The 17440-nt window shown below is 39.8% G+C and overlaps 1 protein-coding gene across 3 annotated transcripts; it reads left to right on the top strand.

Annotated features, from left to right (window-relative positions):
- The first annotated feature begins 1413 nt into the window (after positions 1–1413).
- Positions 1414–16179, top strand: znf143b (zinc finger protein 143b). Of its 3 annotated transcripts, none has more exons than XM_086029309.1 (15): positions 1414–1503; positions 4190–4305; positions 5580–5768; positions 5852–5932; positions 7226–7422; positions 8236–8304; positions 8393–8491; positions 8651–8726; positions 8977–9102; positions 9325–9504; positions 11373–11600; positions 11766–11920; positions 13208–13321; positions 14104–14232; positions 15814–16179. In XM_086029309.1, exons 2-15 carry the CDS (start codon positions 4200–4202, stop codon positions 15895–15897), a joined length of 1833 nt encoding a protein of 610 aa, XP_085885435.1. In that variant the 5' UTR covers positions 1414–1503; positions 4190–4199; the 3' UTR covers positions 15898–16179. The 3 variants fall into 3 exon arrangements, with proteins under 3 accessions (XP_085885435.1, XP_085885432.1, XP_085885434.1); XM_086029306.1 differs by having other exon boundaries at positions 8381–8491; XM_086029308.1 differs by lacking the exon at positions 1414–1503 and adding an exon at positions 1545–2852 and having other exon boundaries at positions 8381–8491.
- Positions 16180–17440: the final 1261 nt, after the last annotated feature.

The following is a 17440-nucleotide window of genomic DNA, read 5'->3' as shown; positions in this document are numbered from 1 at the left end:
TTAGATTGTCTTGCAATTAAAAACAAAAACACACAACACACACAAGCACATAAATAGAAAAACATGCAACAACACACACCAAAACACATACACAGCACATAAAACGCATGTACACGCCACACAAACATACACACACACACACTAGTACACAGTAAGAAGCACATGACACAGGAGCATGGAACAACAACACAACACAAAAACGTAACATAAAAATACGCACAGCGCAAGTTATACAGCGTGCACTCAACACGGCACAAATACAACATACACACATGAGAAAACACACAAACATTCGCACAACACAGAAACACAAACATAAACACAATACACACACTACACACACACAAAATAACTGTGCACTTTTTGGGTTGTCGCTTTCGGTCCATTTCAGTCCTCCTGGGGCCTCCTCCATGTGTCGGGTCTTTCTACTGGTCGGTAGCTTTGATCTCTATGGGTGGGCACAGGGGTGCTCAATCCCGGTCCTCAAGAGCCCCTATCCATGCGGTTTTCCATCGCTCCCTTCCTGAACACACTTGATACAAATGATCCCAATCATTATCAGGCTTTTGCAAAGCGATAGTGATGAGCGGATCATTTAGATCAGGTGTGTTGCAGGCAGGGCGAGATAGAAAACAGGCTGGATAGGGACTCTTGAGGACCGGGATTGAGCACCCCTGCTCTACAATTTGCTTACAGAAATAATAGAGGTGCTCATGATGCCACAGCTACCTTACTTAACCTGGTTTATAAACATTTGTAAGTAAGAACCATGTCAGCCTCATGTTTTAGCTGATAGACTGTTGTATTCCTTTGGTCTCGATGCTTATCTGGTCGGCCGGATTTTAGACTTCCTTCTAAACAGATCACAGCAAGCAAGAGTGAATGGAATTTTGTCCAGCCCGCCTTCATGTTCAACTGGTTCACCTCAAGTGTGTGTTTTATCCGCACTTCTTTACATTTTATATACTAACGATTGCTGTAGCCATCATAATGACAGTTTAATTATCAAATATGCAGATGATTCTGTCATTGTCGGCCTGCTTCGAGATAATGTGTGTGTGTGAGCGCTGGCATGCTTGTGGACAAATGTCTTTGACTTTACGTTCGGACGGAGGGGGCGGGTCTGTTTTTTTGCACAGCACTTTTGAGTTGGATTTTTATGTATGAAAAGTGCTATGCAGTCTAACTAAAATTTGATTGATTTAATTGCATACATTGGAGGCCATATCCGCCCCTTCCAATATGGCTGACGCGAAGACGTATCACAGCAAAACTCCCAACAGTTTACTAAGGCATTTACGTTTGTTTAGTCTGAGATGGACGTTCACCTTGGCCAATGAGGGACGTCTTTGCAAGTGTAGGCCAATCAGAATGCGGGTAAATATCAAGAGGGCGGGCCATCACCCACAGCGTCATGTTTTCATACACGTTCCGGGTGTCGAGTGTTTCCTGCACTGGTGCATGGTGGTCGAACAGGAGGAATTGTTGGAAATTTTTCCCGAGGTTCGTATATAAATTGGTTTTTACCCAGTGTGCAGTATTCCCACAGCCGTCACCCCGCAAGAGGGTGTGGCTGGCTGCTACCGACGGTCATAAGATGGACGGAGAATGTCGATTTTAGCGTCGTTTTTAACATTGACAAGTCGGCGACGGGCGAAAATTGCTTATGATATCATAAATGAGCTCGTCTCGTCTTGTCTTCTTAACACGAGTATGCGGCGGCAGCTCGACTGCTAACTGTCGTTAGCTCACCTTTTAGCACTTTGGATACTCCCAAATGAGCCTACGAACGCGGAGTTGAACACACTTTTAGTAGTCGAGTTCGTGACAATATTCACGTTAACCGGAACGACGTCTTTACAAAGTCGTGACAGCGCATAGCTGCCGCAGTTAGCACGGATGCTAACTCTGCAATAAAAGTGTGCTTTTAGGCGCCCTCGAGCGTGGCAAGTCTTGAATAAAAGCAACTACGCCACAATATTTAATGATCTACGGATGTGTATTCTGTCCTTATTCAAATGCAGACCGTCACAAACTCAACTGGCTGGTAAACCGATGAAATGGTTAATAAGCGTGTGGAAGTTACAAACATTAAAGAGCATGACTTTGAGAGGTGCATTTCATGTTATTGATGTCCATTTTAAGCACAAATGTCCTTATTGTGCTAAAACAGAACATTTAACACCACTTTCGGGCTGACCCACATTTATAATCGCAGAGCTCCATCATAAAAGTATAATAAACTACGTATGTTTTAGTTGGTTTGAAAATATACAAACCTTGCACCCGGGCATAAAAATAATTTGTCATATTCGATTATGTGATTGCACTGATGTGTATAATACTACTCCAAGTGCCAGAAGTTGCGTTAACGGAATTGTAAAGTAAGTACACGTACGGAAGTCCCTTTAACTTCCCTGAGATACAAATGTGTATTTTGAAACCTTATTTCGAACCACAGTAGTTATAAATTGTCTTCTTGAACTCAAATGGATTGTATGATGATGTACCATAATGTCTAATGATCAAACTCACTCAAAATAAATGTTTAATTCGGTGTACACTGAGCCCCCAAATATCTCGGGGGTATGTTCCAGACCCACTACAATAGGTGAAAATCTACAATTTAGAACAACCATAGAAAAAAACAAATTTTAAACTTAAATGCACTTAAACAAATTTGTAAAGCATTGTAAAGTTGTAAACATATTTCAACACACACCAAAAACATGCAAACATAAAATGTATGGAAAAATACTGTACATATTGTAGCCTCTGTGTTCATCAGTCATCTAAGTGTCTTTAAGAGGCGGGACCTGGTGCGGTGATGTGTGAAGTCATTGAAGCTCCATGTGAGTGGCCAGATGCGAGCTGTGGCCAACAGCAAGGTTCTGAGTGACCGTGTTTGAGTTTTACTGTTCTCCCGGTGGTTAATAAAAGTGCTACTGTGACAGAGGCTCTACTTTCCCCACATGTGAGAGCATTACAGTCAGTTAGAATGCTGTAAAAACTCCCAAAATGTATCTTAAAAATTGCAGTGTCAGCTATAGTGCAAATGATGAACTGCGATATAATGAGGGAATGCTCTGCAACTATATTACAAAAGCAGTATTTTACCACGGGCCTATGTAGTAATTTTGCCCAAAAGAAACAGCATTCTAAAGTTGCAATATTGGCGCAATGTTCAAAAGTTGGAAGCTTTCCATGGAAATAAGGAATTAATTTGATAAGGGGGTTTGCTCTTAATACTGAACATAAAGATAGGTATTGGTTATTGGAGAAATTTGGACAAAAATACAATTTTTAGCATTTATAACATCCATTTCCCTCAACATCCAAATGAACAAAGGTGGCTTACCTAATATTCAAACGAAGAAATTAATTTGGTTTAGGTTCAGATTTAGTACGTGTCAGGGTAATAAAATCTATCCGTTTTACCCAAATTTGGTTGAAATTTTTCAATTGCCAGCAGTAGGTTACATTTACATTTTAAATAATTGAAAAAATGTTCCAAAGCACTCTTCCAATTTAGGAGGTGATGTATTTAGCCATTTTCTGAGAATTCGCTTTTTACTAGCTGCCTGAGGAGACTTCGTTTAACATTTTGAATGGTACTTTGTTGATATTTTTATTTTTTGATTAAGTTTAGTATAGGGTGGAAGTGTAATATTTTATGTAATGTTTCAGTAAAAGAGTTGATAGTTAAATACAATTTGTATTTAAGACAAAGTTGTACTTACAAATAAATCTGTTGAAATAATTTTTGCATGGATGTCATGTTGACAAACCAAAATATGTATTTTATTCTTACCCTTTCCAAAATTCCACAATTTACCAGCAACTTTCCAAATACCTACTAGACATTTTCCATCCCTTTGCAAACCTATTCTGAACAAAGTCATTTTATTTGGGCGCTCTTGAATCACCATATTTCACAATCATTGATAAGCTTACACAAGAGACAAAAATATTGAAAATTAACCTACAAATCTAGAAGTCGATTAGAAAGTGTACACAACAGGGATGTTTATGTCATGTTACCGGAGCAACCTTTTCCACTTTGTGTGTCGTATGCCTTTGTATGTTTAGTGGGACAGTTTAGCTATAGTGACAACTAGCACTATGATGAATTGCTCACCACTTTTCTGTACGTGTGTCACCCATGTTGTGTTGTGTTGTGTTGTTGCAGCGGCTGAAGCATGCTCTTGGCACAGCTCAACCGGGACTCCCAGGGAATGACGGAGTTTCAAGACGCTGACGGGCAGCCCGTCACGCTTTGCCTTACCGAGGCAGTGACTGTGGCGGGTGAGCTGAACCAAAGTGCCCATTCTATTGGAATTTGTGCCACTAGAAACTGAATCTGTATAATGTAAATTTGAATAGCTAAACTTGAACAATTGAATCAAAAAAATGAATTTGAATGAGATCAATTCAATTTGCATTGTTTAATTTGAATCTTTACCTTTAAAAAAACGGAACTATACAATTTGAGTCCTCACTAATAATTCAATGCTGTATATTTTTTCCCATTCAGTTTTACAAATACAAATTCAAATCTTTTCCACACAGATTTCGTTCGCTTGACTTTTCATTCAGTTTCACGAGTAAAGATTCAAGCTTTCAATTCTCGAATTCAGTTCGTTTGACGAACCATGCAGCCACTTAGGGTTGAGCAAATAATTGCAGAACTCAAATCTCTTTGTCCAATCAGCATTTTCGTTTTAACACTGAGTAAAAACCAAGTCTGTACTTCTCGATTTCCGGGTTGTTGTTTCCAAACCATAACGCCAGCATTGAACCCCATGCCTTAGGCATGACTTACACCTAGGGATAGAAATACCGCGCGGCACGTATCGATAGACAGTGGACCCTGAGATGGACAAAAACGGGTGGATTTTACTACTTAACACCACAAACACAACATCAATCAGAATGCCGTGTTTAGACTATTGGGGCTGCATATAACGTATTATTTTAAAGATTTTGGGGGGGTTTGACTTCTGCTTTAAGTATTAAACCCTTTGATCGACATCTTAGAATACCTTATGTCCCTCCCCGATTCCGTGTCAGTTCTTGTACAGAACAGCCACACGGAGGGCACAATGGCAGTGTAAAAGGCATTAATTTGTTGTTCCACTGCTCAAATTCGACACAAAAGTTGTATTCATTCCAGCTTCACAGAGATGGAGTGACACACTGGAACAAAGGCATTGAGCAGAGCACAGACATCCACCAAGGCTGAATAATAAGCCTTGATGGTGATATATTCCTCCCTTCCAGCTTAGCATATAGCGTCAATGATAGTATTCAAAATAAAATAAAAAAGGTTCCTGGGTGGCAAGAGACATCCAGCTAACTGTCACCAATCTGTGTTTTACAATAATACATAACTCTATTCATCATTCACACATACATGTGGCTGAAAAAGCGAAGCGTGATTAATGAAATTGAAAGTACTATTTCATAATGTTCCACGCATGATTAATACATATGATGGAGTTTAATAACGTTGTGTTCAGGGGACATCAGTGAGTGTAGAAAGGTTCCTTGTACGCCTCAAAGTTGTGTTCCCTCGCCAGATGGCGATCAGATGGACACCATGGACACGGTGAGCCTGCAGGCTGTCACCCTGGTGGATGGTTCCACCGCCTACATCCAGCGCGAGGCTAAACCGGCTTTCTCCGAAGCGCAAATCATGGACGGCCAGGTGATCCAGTTGGAGGACGGATCGGCCGCCTACGTCCGGCACGTGTCCATGCCCAAAGCAGGTGCCATCTCGGCGTCGTTGTCAGTTTACACATCACGTATGTTGGGATTCGCTGAGAAATCATGGTGGTGTTGAACGTTCCAGGAGGAGACAGTTTGCAGCTGGAAGATGGACAAGCAGTTCAACTTGAAGATGGAACAACAGCCTTCATACACACACCCAAAGGTAAAGTAAAAAAAAATGTAATCTGTTAGTTTGTTGGCATACATCAGGAGTTGGTTCACAAAAAGTCTCAAGAAGCCATGGCTGAAAAGACATTTTTGCGTAGCGGTTAGCGCAGTCGTCAATTTGGCTATTTTCAGGTGTCCTTAATTAAAAGCCGAACATGTCCTGAAGATTTGTGTTCAATAAAATATGAAAACCAGAAAGTGGTTTTCTAAAATTCTTAGTCCAGGGAACTTTGAGCAGTAAGCAGTCATTTGAACGTGTTGAGGTGTTATCGTGGGACCACTTTAACCATGTCGGCTATATGCTGGCCATTTGTGTCCACCTTACTTTCTTTTGTTGAACAGTTTTAGCGAATGCAGTGTGTAATGAAACTTCCCAATTGTGTGGGTTTTTGTCTGATTTGTTATAGCCAACTTCAGGTATTAAAATATCACAATTAAATTCTGTCTATGTTGTTCAATTGTACCTTTTGTCTTTATCACTTTTGGCCACCTGAAATCAGTACAAACTGAAATTCCTTATTTATTTGCTTGAACAACACAGTTTGGGTAAAATGGGTTTCATTCTGCACTCGCTGTGTAGAATTTGAAGATTTTATGGTTTCTAAAAGATTACATCATTTATCAGTTTTTAGACTAGGGAGACATTTCATGTAATAATCTTAGTTTTCAAAACTGCACTCCAGTGGAGCAAATCAATGATACAGTTTTGATTACATTTAAAATACATAAGTGGAAACGCCCTCTGCTGGCTGTAGAAAGACTGCCTTATAACAATATAAGGCCTGAGCATTTAGTATGTGCTCATGAGCAATGACATGTTGCCTTTCAAAACCTCGTAAATGAAGATCAGCCAGCGCAATAGCTCATCGGACGGATAAAGGTACCTGTCCCACCTACTGATATAAAGTGCAGTGATGAGAGGATTAGTTGTTACAAGTAATGAATCTAAAGCCCCTATCCCACCGAATGGCAAACAATTCAGCGTGTTTGCAAATGTTGCACTCTCGTCGGGGTTCGTTCAAAGTCGCAAATGTTCGCCGAACGGTCGCCAGACATTCATCTGAGGTTCACCTGCACTTTATGGTCACAAGGGAATTTTCAACATGTTCAAAATGCGACAAGAAAAAACACTAAACCTGTTGGCAAATGTTTTTGTGAACATTTGCAACCTTGAACGAACTCTGACCCATTTCGCTACCTTTGCCAACAGTTCCAATTGTTCGCCACTTTTTGGATAGGGGCTTAAATGTAGAGCAAAAAACATTTGTACATGTTTTTGTTGAAGCAGAAACGTACGAGCAAGGCGGCCTGCAGGAGGTGCAGCTGGAGGACGGCAGCACGGCCTACATCCAGCACACGGTGCACATGCCGCAGCCCAACACCATCCTGGCCATCCAGGCCGACGGCACCATCGCTGACCTGCAGGCCGAGGCCACCGCCATCGACCCAGACACCATCAGTGTGCTGGAGCAGTACACCACCAAGGTGACCAGAGAATACCACCTTTAGTGTATCTGCACAACCCCTCTTCAACAGCCAAAGCGGGGTGCACACAGACCAATTTTTAACATCTTGACCCATTTTTAATATGTGAGGGACCCTACACCAGAGTGGGCAGTTAATTTGCAAAAGGGGCCACATGAGAAACTGGAACGCTTGCTGAGGGCCAAGCCAACATGCTAACCACAACTCTGTCTATTTTAAAGAAAATTATAAGAGGTCATTGAAATGACATTTTTACCCGTGAGAAATTAAAACAATAATTTTGTGCACCAAATTCATACTCGCTGTTCTTCGTCCTCACTCCAAAATATACAAATAAGTGGAAAGTATAATATTCTTGACAGTGATGGATAATGATACAGTGACTGTAGATTTACATACAGCATTATCAAGGCCAAATCCTATTGGCTCGATTACCTCCACCCAGTAAGGAAGTAAGATTGTTGCCAACATTAGGACCGCTGCGGTCTCCTTTTTGAGAAAAATAATCATTGGAGTAGTCAGAAAAGTTGCTAAGTTGGCACCACTGCCAACACGAGCTGTAGTTCATGCTTACTAATCACTTGTACTAGTGACCACACTTGTGCACCTAAAATAAAAGTACAACTTTCACAATAAAAGTTCCGTATTGTTTACATTGTATGTACTTCGAAGCTTATGGTCACTTTGAGGGTAGCCCTGATTACCATCACAGCACACCATAAACATATTTGCTGGTATGAAAACTGATCGAATTTGGCCTTATTATCGTCATGTGTGTACATAGGTTAACTCACAGGCATCATTTCTCTTCAGGTGGAGAACATCGAGAACCCTTTGGTTCCCTTCGGTAGAGTGGAGGCAGACAATGGCGTGCATATGCGGGTATGGAAGAATATCATTCATTTCCACAGACTTTATCTGTTTTGGTGTTCATGGTGTTGTTTTTCTCATCTGCCAGATTGTGCTACAGGGTCAGGAGAACAGGAGGGTGGCCAACGTGGGCGAGAAGTCATACCGCTGTGAGCACGAGGACTGCGGAAAGTTGTACACCACTGCACACCATCTCAAGGTTTGTTTTGTGAAAATTGACAGTAAATATGTTTGCAGTGTACCAATTACGAATGTTTTGACTTACAAGCTTTCACTTAGTCAATTTCATTTTTTTGTTTTATGTACTTTGTTACCCATAAGAAGCCTCATTAATGTTTGTGTGCTTGTGTTGACATAGGTGCACGAGCGCTCGCACACCGGGGACAAGCCGTACATGTGTGACTATCTGGGATGCGGGAAGAAATTTGCAACAGGTGTCTCATACAGCGTATATTATATGTTTCTTACAATTTTTTTCGTTTCACAATTTAGAGTTCACGTGCCTTATAAGGTCTGTGACATTTTTCAGTCTGCTTGCGCATGCGATGGAGCCTTTCCTAGCTTACTTATCAATTAGAAAATACATTTATTTTTATGTTAATTCACAGTCAGTCAAATGCCTAATTTGGTCACAAAATAACTAGTGAATGTATTTTGGTTTTTCTTGTCTTTTCTTTTTTCAAGGGTATGGACTGAAGAGCCACTCGCGCACGCACACTGGCGAGAAGCCCTATCGTTGTCAGGAGCTCAACTGCTGCAAGTCCTTCAAAACCTCGGGAGACCTTCAGAAGCACACGCGCACGCACACAGGTACGCAACCACGACTGTGAACTCGGCCAAAGCTTCAAAAATTTGCCTCTGAAATGTACATTTTTTTTCTTACACTTCATCTGTGTGACCAGTGAGTCTAACTGACACAAAATCATCGTGACAGATACATACGCTATGAAGCCCGCAGGAACCTTTTTTTTTGGGATCTGTAGTCATTTTTCTGCCACTGGTAATACGCAAGCTGTTTTTGTGGCGTTGCAGGAGAGAAGCCGTTCAAGTGTCCGGTGGAGGGCTGCGGCCGGTCCTTCACCACCTCCAACATCCGCAAAGTACACATCCGCACTCACACGGGCGAGCGGCCATACTACTGCTCCGAACCCAACTGCGGCCGCTCATTTGCCAGCGCCACCAACTACAAGAACCACATGAGGATCCACACGGGTAACTTCCTCTTAACTACAGCGCGAGCTTCAGGGTCCATTGCATCCTTGGTGCTGCTAGTAGTTGCACAACATTTTCCATTGAAATTGTTTGGAATCATTTGTTCCTGAGTAAAGTCTTTGAGCTGTACAGACAATGTTTTAGGCCATTGCTTCATGTGGGCTCACTCTAGTTCTATTCAGTGTCAGGTACGTGGCAAAGTTCTCAGTAATGAAAACATGAAACCATTGCCTCTCAAATGCCCTCTTACAAACAAATGCATGACATTTGCTTTGAAAATGTGCAGTTGTATTTAACTTTTAATTGCAATACATATGCATTTATTTATTTTTAATATAAGGTACAATTGTTATCTAAAATATGTGCATTACATTTTATCTCAATTCTTATACTGTTTTTTTAAGTGCAGTGTTGCATTCAAACTGCATGATAGTGACGTCGAGTTACCAGTCACCTCTGGTACTGCATTGTTGACTGTCACGTTTGCTGCTCTTTGTCATTCTTACTGCGTTTTTCAGCTAAATGCCTCAGCGCTGTGTGGCGATGCATTGTTCACATTCTGGCCAACAGTTGTTTCAGTGGCCAAAAGATAAGAATAGGGCTCGTAAATGGACCAGTTTGTGTTACAGTTTAACTGGCTTTCACGTTAACTGGCAACCGATTCCAGCTGCGGCCGTTCGGGCAATACCAGTAATTCTGTTTTTCCTGTGTACAAATTCATCACAAGCAACATCGAAACTTCAACGGCATACCTGTTCAATTCTGCAATAAATACTTGATACAACATTTCTCATTTACAACTCACGACTGGTTGCAAGAAATTGTAAATATAGTAAAAAATAAAAATATAACGGTAGAGAGCGGTATTTCAACCTGTGACACAATTGGGGGCGGGGGAAGAAAAAAAAGCCGCCCACCGTTTGCTAGCTTGTGCATTTGATATTACCGTTACGCAACGGAGACAACTGGATATGCGTTACGAGTCAGTCATAGGCTAGGTTCACACCGCAGGTTTTAATGCTAATTCGGATTTTTTGAAAAAATTGTGTGTGTAAGCGTTCATATATACAGTGTTTATACAGTGAAACGATTAGGTAGGAGGTAGAATTAAATACAGTATTTGAGGAAAATCACGAGGCGACCCTTTAATATCTAATTTCATGGAGACATCACTAACGATGACGTCACGTCATAACCGTGTGTGAAAAATGAATCGCTCTGAGTCGTGGCTAAGAATTGTGAAGCTGCAATCAAATAAGTGGCCTCGTGTTAAAATGCAACTTGACCTTTTATTAAGATCTTTTTGTCAAATAGATTTTGGGCTGAGTAAATACAACCTCCTCCTAATGCTGCAAAATTCACCAAATGTCTGTTTTCAGTTTTTTATTACCAATAAAATCTCTTGAAACTCAATATATTAATTTGGAACAGTGCATTTTAAGCTTTTTATTTTTGAAAAAAAATATATATATATACTGTTGTCATTGGGAGGTTTGATAAAAATGATTGATTTATACTCTTGAAAATCAGAGAAAATATCATTTGGAAATAATTTAGAACATGAGAGCATGGTCTAAATTAGCAGAATTGTGATGCCACGGTTGGGCAAATTTCAGAATTGCTCGCTCACTGCTTTCAGAAATGGGAGGATAACTAAAGGGTTGCTTGGTCATTCAGTTTTTCACTTGATGGGTGGGTGGACACTCTAGAGCGCAAATATTGGTCTGCAAACATTCAAAAGTCCATTTTACATATGTCCCCTTTATAAAGTTGGATTTTGGAGGATGCATGTATCAAAGTGACCAACATTCCATTGATGGCCATAAAAAAGAAGCTTGAGGAGTATCATTTATTTGTGCCTTGTTCAGGGGAGAAGCCATATGTGTGCACTGTACCCGGGTGTGAGAAGCGCTTCACCGAGTACTCGAGCCTCTACAAGCACCACGTGGTCCACACGCCGTGCAAGCCTTACAACTGCAACCACTGTGGAAAGACCTACAAGCAGATCTCCACGCTGGCCATGCACAAGCGCACCGCCCACAATGACACGGAGCCCATTGAGGAGGAGCAGGAGGCCTACTTTGAACCGCTCACAGGTGAGTGGCATGTGCATGCAGGAATTGTTTTTCGCAGAAGGCGAAAAGTGCTACACTGCCCTCCCAAGTCCCCCACCTTGAGCCCCTAAGACTTTGGAATTTTAAACTCATTTTACAGGATTACACTTAAAATCACATGTTTAAAGGTCTACTTCCCGTTTCCAGACGCCATCGACGACCCCAATGTGATCTATCCGACGACTACGGCGGCGTTGGAGGAAGAGGACTCAGGCTCCAAGCACATTCCTGCGGAGAGCACCGAGGTGGTTGCTCAGCAGCACGTCGCCTTGGTGACACAGCCGGACGGAACCCAACAGCAGGTATCATTCGTGCCAGAAGCCGGATACACACACACTTAAACACAGATTTTGAACATCATAACCCATTTTTAAAATGTGAAAGACCACACACACGCGCACACACACACACACCCACCCCCACGATGAGGGAATCAATGCCCATGTTTGTGCTTACTGCTCCTAAACTATGCTGTGTACCGTGTTGCCAGGCTATATTGAGGTTCAACATGTGCACCCCTACTAGGGATGTTCCGATCAGATTACGTGTGCGGAAATCGGGGCCGATCACGTGATTTTCAGCTGATCCGGTATTGGGTAAAAAAGATCCGTTTTATTATTTTCTGAACATTTAAAGTTCACAAAGCTACAAAATAATCAAAATCTGCAAATATCTTGCGAAATGGAACATCTTAGTTTCATTACATAAGACAGTAATCCCTCACCACTTCGCGGTTTGGGTTTCGCAGCCTCAGTGCATCGCGGGTCTTCAAAAAGTGTTCAGCAAAAAAATAAAAACGAAAAATACAGCCATATCGGCAGCCATATTGCGGAAAGACAGGTTTCAAAGAGATGAGTTGACTCAGAGGCTATATACATACCCGCGGGCACTTATAAAAGGAGCGTGATTGGTTTCAGTACAAAAAAACTGATGTAGTAAAACAAGTTCTGAGTTGAACCAATACACATTGAGTTGTTCAAAATGTGTATCATCAAATGTATTGCTTAAAAAAAGGGAGAGGAAAAAATATAGAACTTTTGAGGTTATTTTGAGAGTATTACAAAAAGCAGTTGACACTGATTTGGTGGAATCGTCCACACATATTTATTAATAAAAAAACTGCACTTATTCATACAACATCAAGCATATTTTATATTATATATAATTGTAATTATTAAAGGTGTGTTTTACAGCACACCATACATACACCAAGTCTGCTGTAGTACAAATATTGACCTGTGAGGGGCAGCGCAGTTCTACAGGGCATCCTAGAAGAAAGATTTGTTGTACAAGTAAACTTTTATTTACCAGAAGATGCAATTGTTATTTAACTTGAATGTACAATACAATTTAACTAAATCATTACCAACTGTACATAAAGTCAATGTTTGTGTATTTTCCTGTCTTCAAACACAGTATTAATGTTCAAACTGCATCCTGTTACAGTGGCTTAGAATAATATGAAATATAGGTGGAGGGGGGCAGTACTTGGACTGCTAAGTATTTCTTAGCTGGCGCTTGGTATCTGATTATCATGTGTGTACCCGAATACTGCTAAATTTATTGTCGTGTTCTCTTGCCCTTCTCAGGTTAGCATCTCTGAAGCGGACTTGCAAGCCATGGGCGGCACCATCACTATGGTGACCCAAGAAGGCACCACCATAACCATCCCAGCCCACGAACTGGCCGCGCAGGGTGCTCAGGTAAAAACAAAAAAACACGACGTAATGTAGAACAGTAAGTTGTGCAAATAATACTGAAACATTTAACAGTTTGACATGTGCGTTGAAAAGTTTAGACAAGGTCAAATGAAGTTGACCTTTAAAGATCTTGGTACATTATAGGTTCATCTTGAAATTTCACCTGTAATCCTAATATCTTACATTTTTGTGAGTATAATACGTACTGTAACTCATTTAAAAGTCAGTGTGATTGCCAATGAATCTGCAAATAAATATACATGTGTTCTAATTGGCCCGTTCTACAAAGTGAAGTTACTGTGCTTAAAATTGAGCACGGGCAAAGTCCATTTTGAACCTTTTAATTTGGTGTGAATTTCAGTATTCTTCTCAAAGTTGTATAGAAACTACTTTGAATGTGTCATTGTCACATATTTATTACTGGAGGTCCTCTGTTTACGATGGTCATGGTGTATGAACGTGGTTACGCAGCACAAGAAGGAACTCCGCTCACTTACGGGCATACTTAAAACTTTTTTTATAGTTGTATTTTTTTTCAAACATACATTTACTGTAATAATGACAATGACTTTACTGCTGTGTTAGCATAGGTTAATAATATAACACATCTTACTAAGCAATTTGCTCATTGATTATTGTAGGTAATAAATAAAAGCAATACTACTGAATAATTAATATATTTATTTTATGAGGTAATTGGTAGAAATGAACTATTTCAAAATTTTTGTCTGGCCCCTGAAACCTTTGCCCACCACTGATTTTGAGTATCTGTTTGACTCCCCCAGGTGGCCATCATGACACCCGGCATGACTTCCTTTGAAAGTGTGGAGGAGGCCACTTTCAGCCATGAGCAAGAAGATGTTCACCCAGTTACTTTACTGGCCACCTCCAATGGCACTCACATTGCTGTGCAGGTTGGTACTCACTGAAATGTTGATCAATTACATCTTGAAGCACCCGAGTTAAAGTGGAGTGCAAAAGCTGCTGTTAATCAATACATCAAGATTATGTCTAAGAAATCGTGACCTGGAAACTAAGTATTCAACGACAGACGATAGAGTGCCCACTATTCTCTACACTTAATTAATCTGAGAGGCAATTTATATGGCTCGCCGGTTGCTGTTGTTTTGGTTCGCAACAGAGATTAGATGGGCTCTGCAGTTCATTTGGCGACAAAATTGTATCATTTCTATAGCTTTCCGGATCTGAGGCGAATTGACATCAATACTGAAGGCGAGTTTCAGTTCAGATCATAGAGAGTGATTAAATCCAGTCTCTCCACGCATAATCTCAGCCAGCGTGATCTATTTGTGGATGTGATTTGCATTAAGTCTGGAGACACTGGGGCCCACCCTGGCCAATTTGATGAGGAAAACCACACAACATGTTGTTCTACATGTAATTCAGTAATTGCTGTAGAACAGTTGGACTGATAATTTTTCAATGATTTAAAAAAAAAAAAAAAAAAAAAAAAAAGATTAACTTGCATGGGTACTCATGGGGACCAGTGGAATTCTCTACACCATTATAGAAATGCCTATTAAAGAGAAGCAGCAATCACATTAATGACAGTTGTGCACAGATTCCCACTACTGGAGCACTCTACTATTTTCATACTGTAATTCATATTATTCAACAAAGTCACATAAATTCGGGGTTGTTTTTATGTCATTTAACATATTGGCTCACTCGAATACATTCACTGAAATATATAGACTGACATATTAGTTTTTAAGTAGGATAAAATATTTAATGTTTGTAAAATTTGCTGATGATTGTCATTTATCTCAGAATAATCGAAATTTACTTGTCACATTTTGAAAAGAGTTCTTCAAATGCTCTCTAAGATGTAGAAAGAAATGGTTGATATTGATAAGATGTGGTAGCCTTTAATATTCCCAGTTAGAAACTCTGCAATAAAAGTGAAATCTAATTAAGCGAGTTGAGGCCTCCAAATAACCTGAGGGGCTTCGTTCACATCAAAGGTACAAGTTTGTTGCTCAGCCTTTTGTTTGGCCTGAAAAAAACCTGGTTTCCACTTTCTGTCATGTTAATTACAAAGCAAACACAACTAGGCCATCAATGGGATTCTGTGACGTTTAACAGAAAAAACAAACTACAAAGTGAATTTCTGTAGAAACCTGAAGGTCATTGGGAGAGATTCACGTTGCTCTGAGTGCTGAGTATGATAAAGATGAATTAAGATACAAAACATTTACGAGACATTAAGATTGAATGAGCATCACGTGAATTTGTGGAAATTTGAAGGCATGAATGTCTGCATTTAGGTTTTTGAATGCTGTGAATACTTGAAAGTATGACTACGCAAATGGCTGGAACTTTTTTCGAAAAAGCTAAATATTGTGAAAAGTGAGAAATAGTAGCCCATCTAAAAAATGTTTTAAAAAATAACGACAATAACGATAGAATGTTTTCTTTCTTACCCTTATGAATCCTTGTTTTATTTTGTTTTGTTTTGTTTTTTATGTGTACAGCTAAGCGATCAGCCGTCATTGGAGGAAGCCATCCGGATAGCCTCGAGAATTCAGCAAGGAGAGTCGCCCGGCCTGGATGATTGATATCGGATGGGAATCTGTATCAAGTCGGACTAGAAAAAAAAAAAATGAAGCAAACGCAAACTCGCAAGTCTTCCTTCAAAGTTGTTTTGTCTCCCTCCGACCGCCACACGTAAAAGAACTTTTGTTTTTAAGTGTACATAGGATTTTGATAACTGGACTATTTTGTCTCTCAACCAAACAGATCATGAGAAGATGGGTGTGGGTGTGCTTTCTAATGATCATGCACAGTGCAGGGTACAGCTAATGCTATTTCTAATAAAAAGAAAAAAAAATTAAAAAGCATCGCGCATTTGATTTATTGACTGGTAAATATTCACACATCACAAAATATTGACTACAACAACCTAAATCAGTGATCTTCAACTGTGGGGTCGACCTTGGTTTACAACAGGAATACAAGGTTTCTGAGTTACCAATAGCGCACTCAGTTATCACCATAGTTTTCATTGGATTTTTTTTTTTTTAATATGTTTATGACCTGCAAATATTTTTCAAATACAAAAATTTACTAGATTACATAGATTCTGAGTCGAACTTGCCTTTCATTTGGAAAAGAAGTATTTTGTAATAATTACTTTGACAGGCGCGTGTGCGAAATGTTATTAACAAGGGTTGAACAGTGTTGGTATTCTGTCCACCTCTGCCCCATACAGACTTCCCACATGAATATAGTAGGTAAGGGACATGAAAATTGTTTACATTGTGCTCTAGTTCCACAGCCACTTTGTAAACAAACAGTGCACCTTTGCCTCTGGGTATGAACATCATGGCGAGTGATATGATTTTTGGTGCCACGTGGCAATTAAGACTGCCTTTCATATCAAATGCCATTAATATTTTTATAGCATCTTAATTCTGACTAGCCATTATGGTTGCACCTGTTTGTATCCATCATTTCCTAAAAAGAAGACAAAACTATTGATGTTGTACCTTACTTAAAGTGGGACCAGCACCGAGATATGTGGCATTTGAAAGGCACTTTGAACGTGTCAGCATGTATAGTTGCATTTAGAAGTATATTAAGCAAATTTTTTTTTCACGATTATTTTTGAGTACTGAGTAATAGTTCATTTATTGTTCTGACCTCCTGAGAACCACTCGCTGGCAGGTTTTTATTATCAGATCTCACTTTGGGGTGTAGCTATTGATGTTGGTAGTTAGGCAGATCGTTTTATTTTCATATTATCAGTGTTATGTTTTAATACTTTATAACAAAAAAAATACATATGTTAACCAATATAATAATGCATGAGAGCTGCAATGGATAAAAGCAAGTAAAATGGTCAATACAAGTTAATTTGTAAGATCTTGAATGAATTAATCTATCAAATACATTTAAATAATACAAAGATGGTTAGGTAACATCAAATTTAAAGGAGATCACTGACACAACCACCTAAAATAATTACTATTTATTTTGTCTTTTTAGTTGTGGGGAAAAGTCGGTTACGCTTTGTTTATTTATAAACAATTTCGAAAATAAAAGGGTTAGCTGGCTTTATTCGTCACGCCCCCCTACTCTTTCATGTTGAACGCCTTTTTT

Source organism: Filicampus tigris, chromosome 4, assembly GCF_054856515.1.
Source record: "Filicampus tigris isolate MCC_2025a chromosome 4, RoL_Ftig_1.0, whole genome shotgun sequence".
In the NCBI taxonomy this organism is placed as follows: domain Eukaryota; kingdom Metazoa; phylum Chordata; class Actinopteri; order Syngnathiformes; family Syngnathidae; genus Filicampus; species Filicampus tigris.
The sequence above is the reverse complement of the archived record's forward strand: the minus strand, read 5'-3'. Positions and strand labels throughout refer to the sequence as shown.

Excerpts from the sequence above, each read along its gene's own strand:
- znf143b (XM_086029306.1), top strand. The coding sequence starts at position 4,200 with ATGCTCTTGGCACAGCTCAACCGGGACTCCCAGGGAATGACGGAGTTT. Across the intron at positions 5,933-7,225 it reads CTTCATACACACACCCAAAG|AAACGTACGAGCAAGGCGGC; the intron begins GTAAAGTAAAAA and ends TTGTTGAAGCAG. Across the intron at positions 8,305-8,380 it reads ACAATGGCGTGCATATGCGG|ATTGTGCTACAGGGTCAGGA; the intron begins GTATGGAAGAAT and ends CTCATCTGCCAG.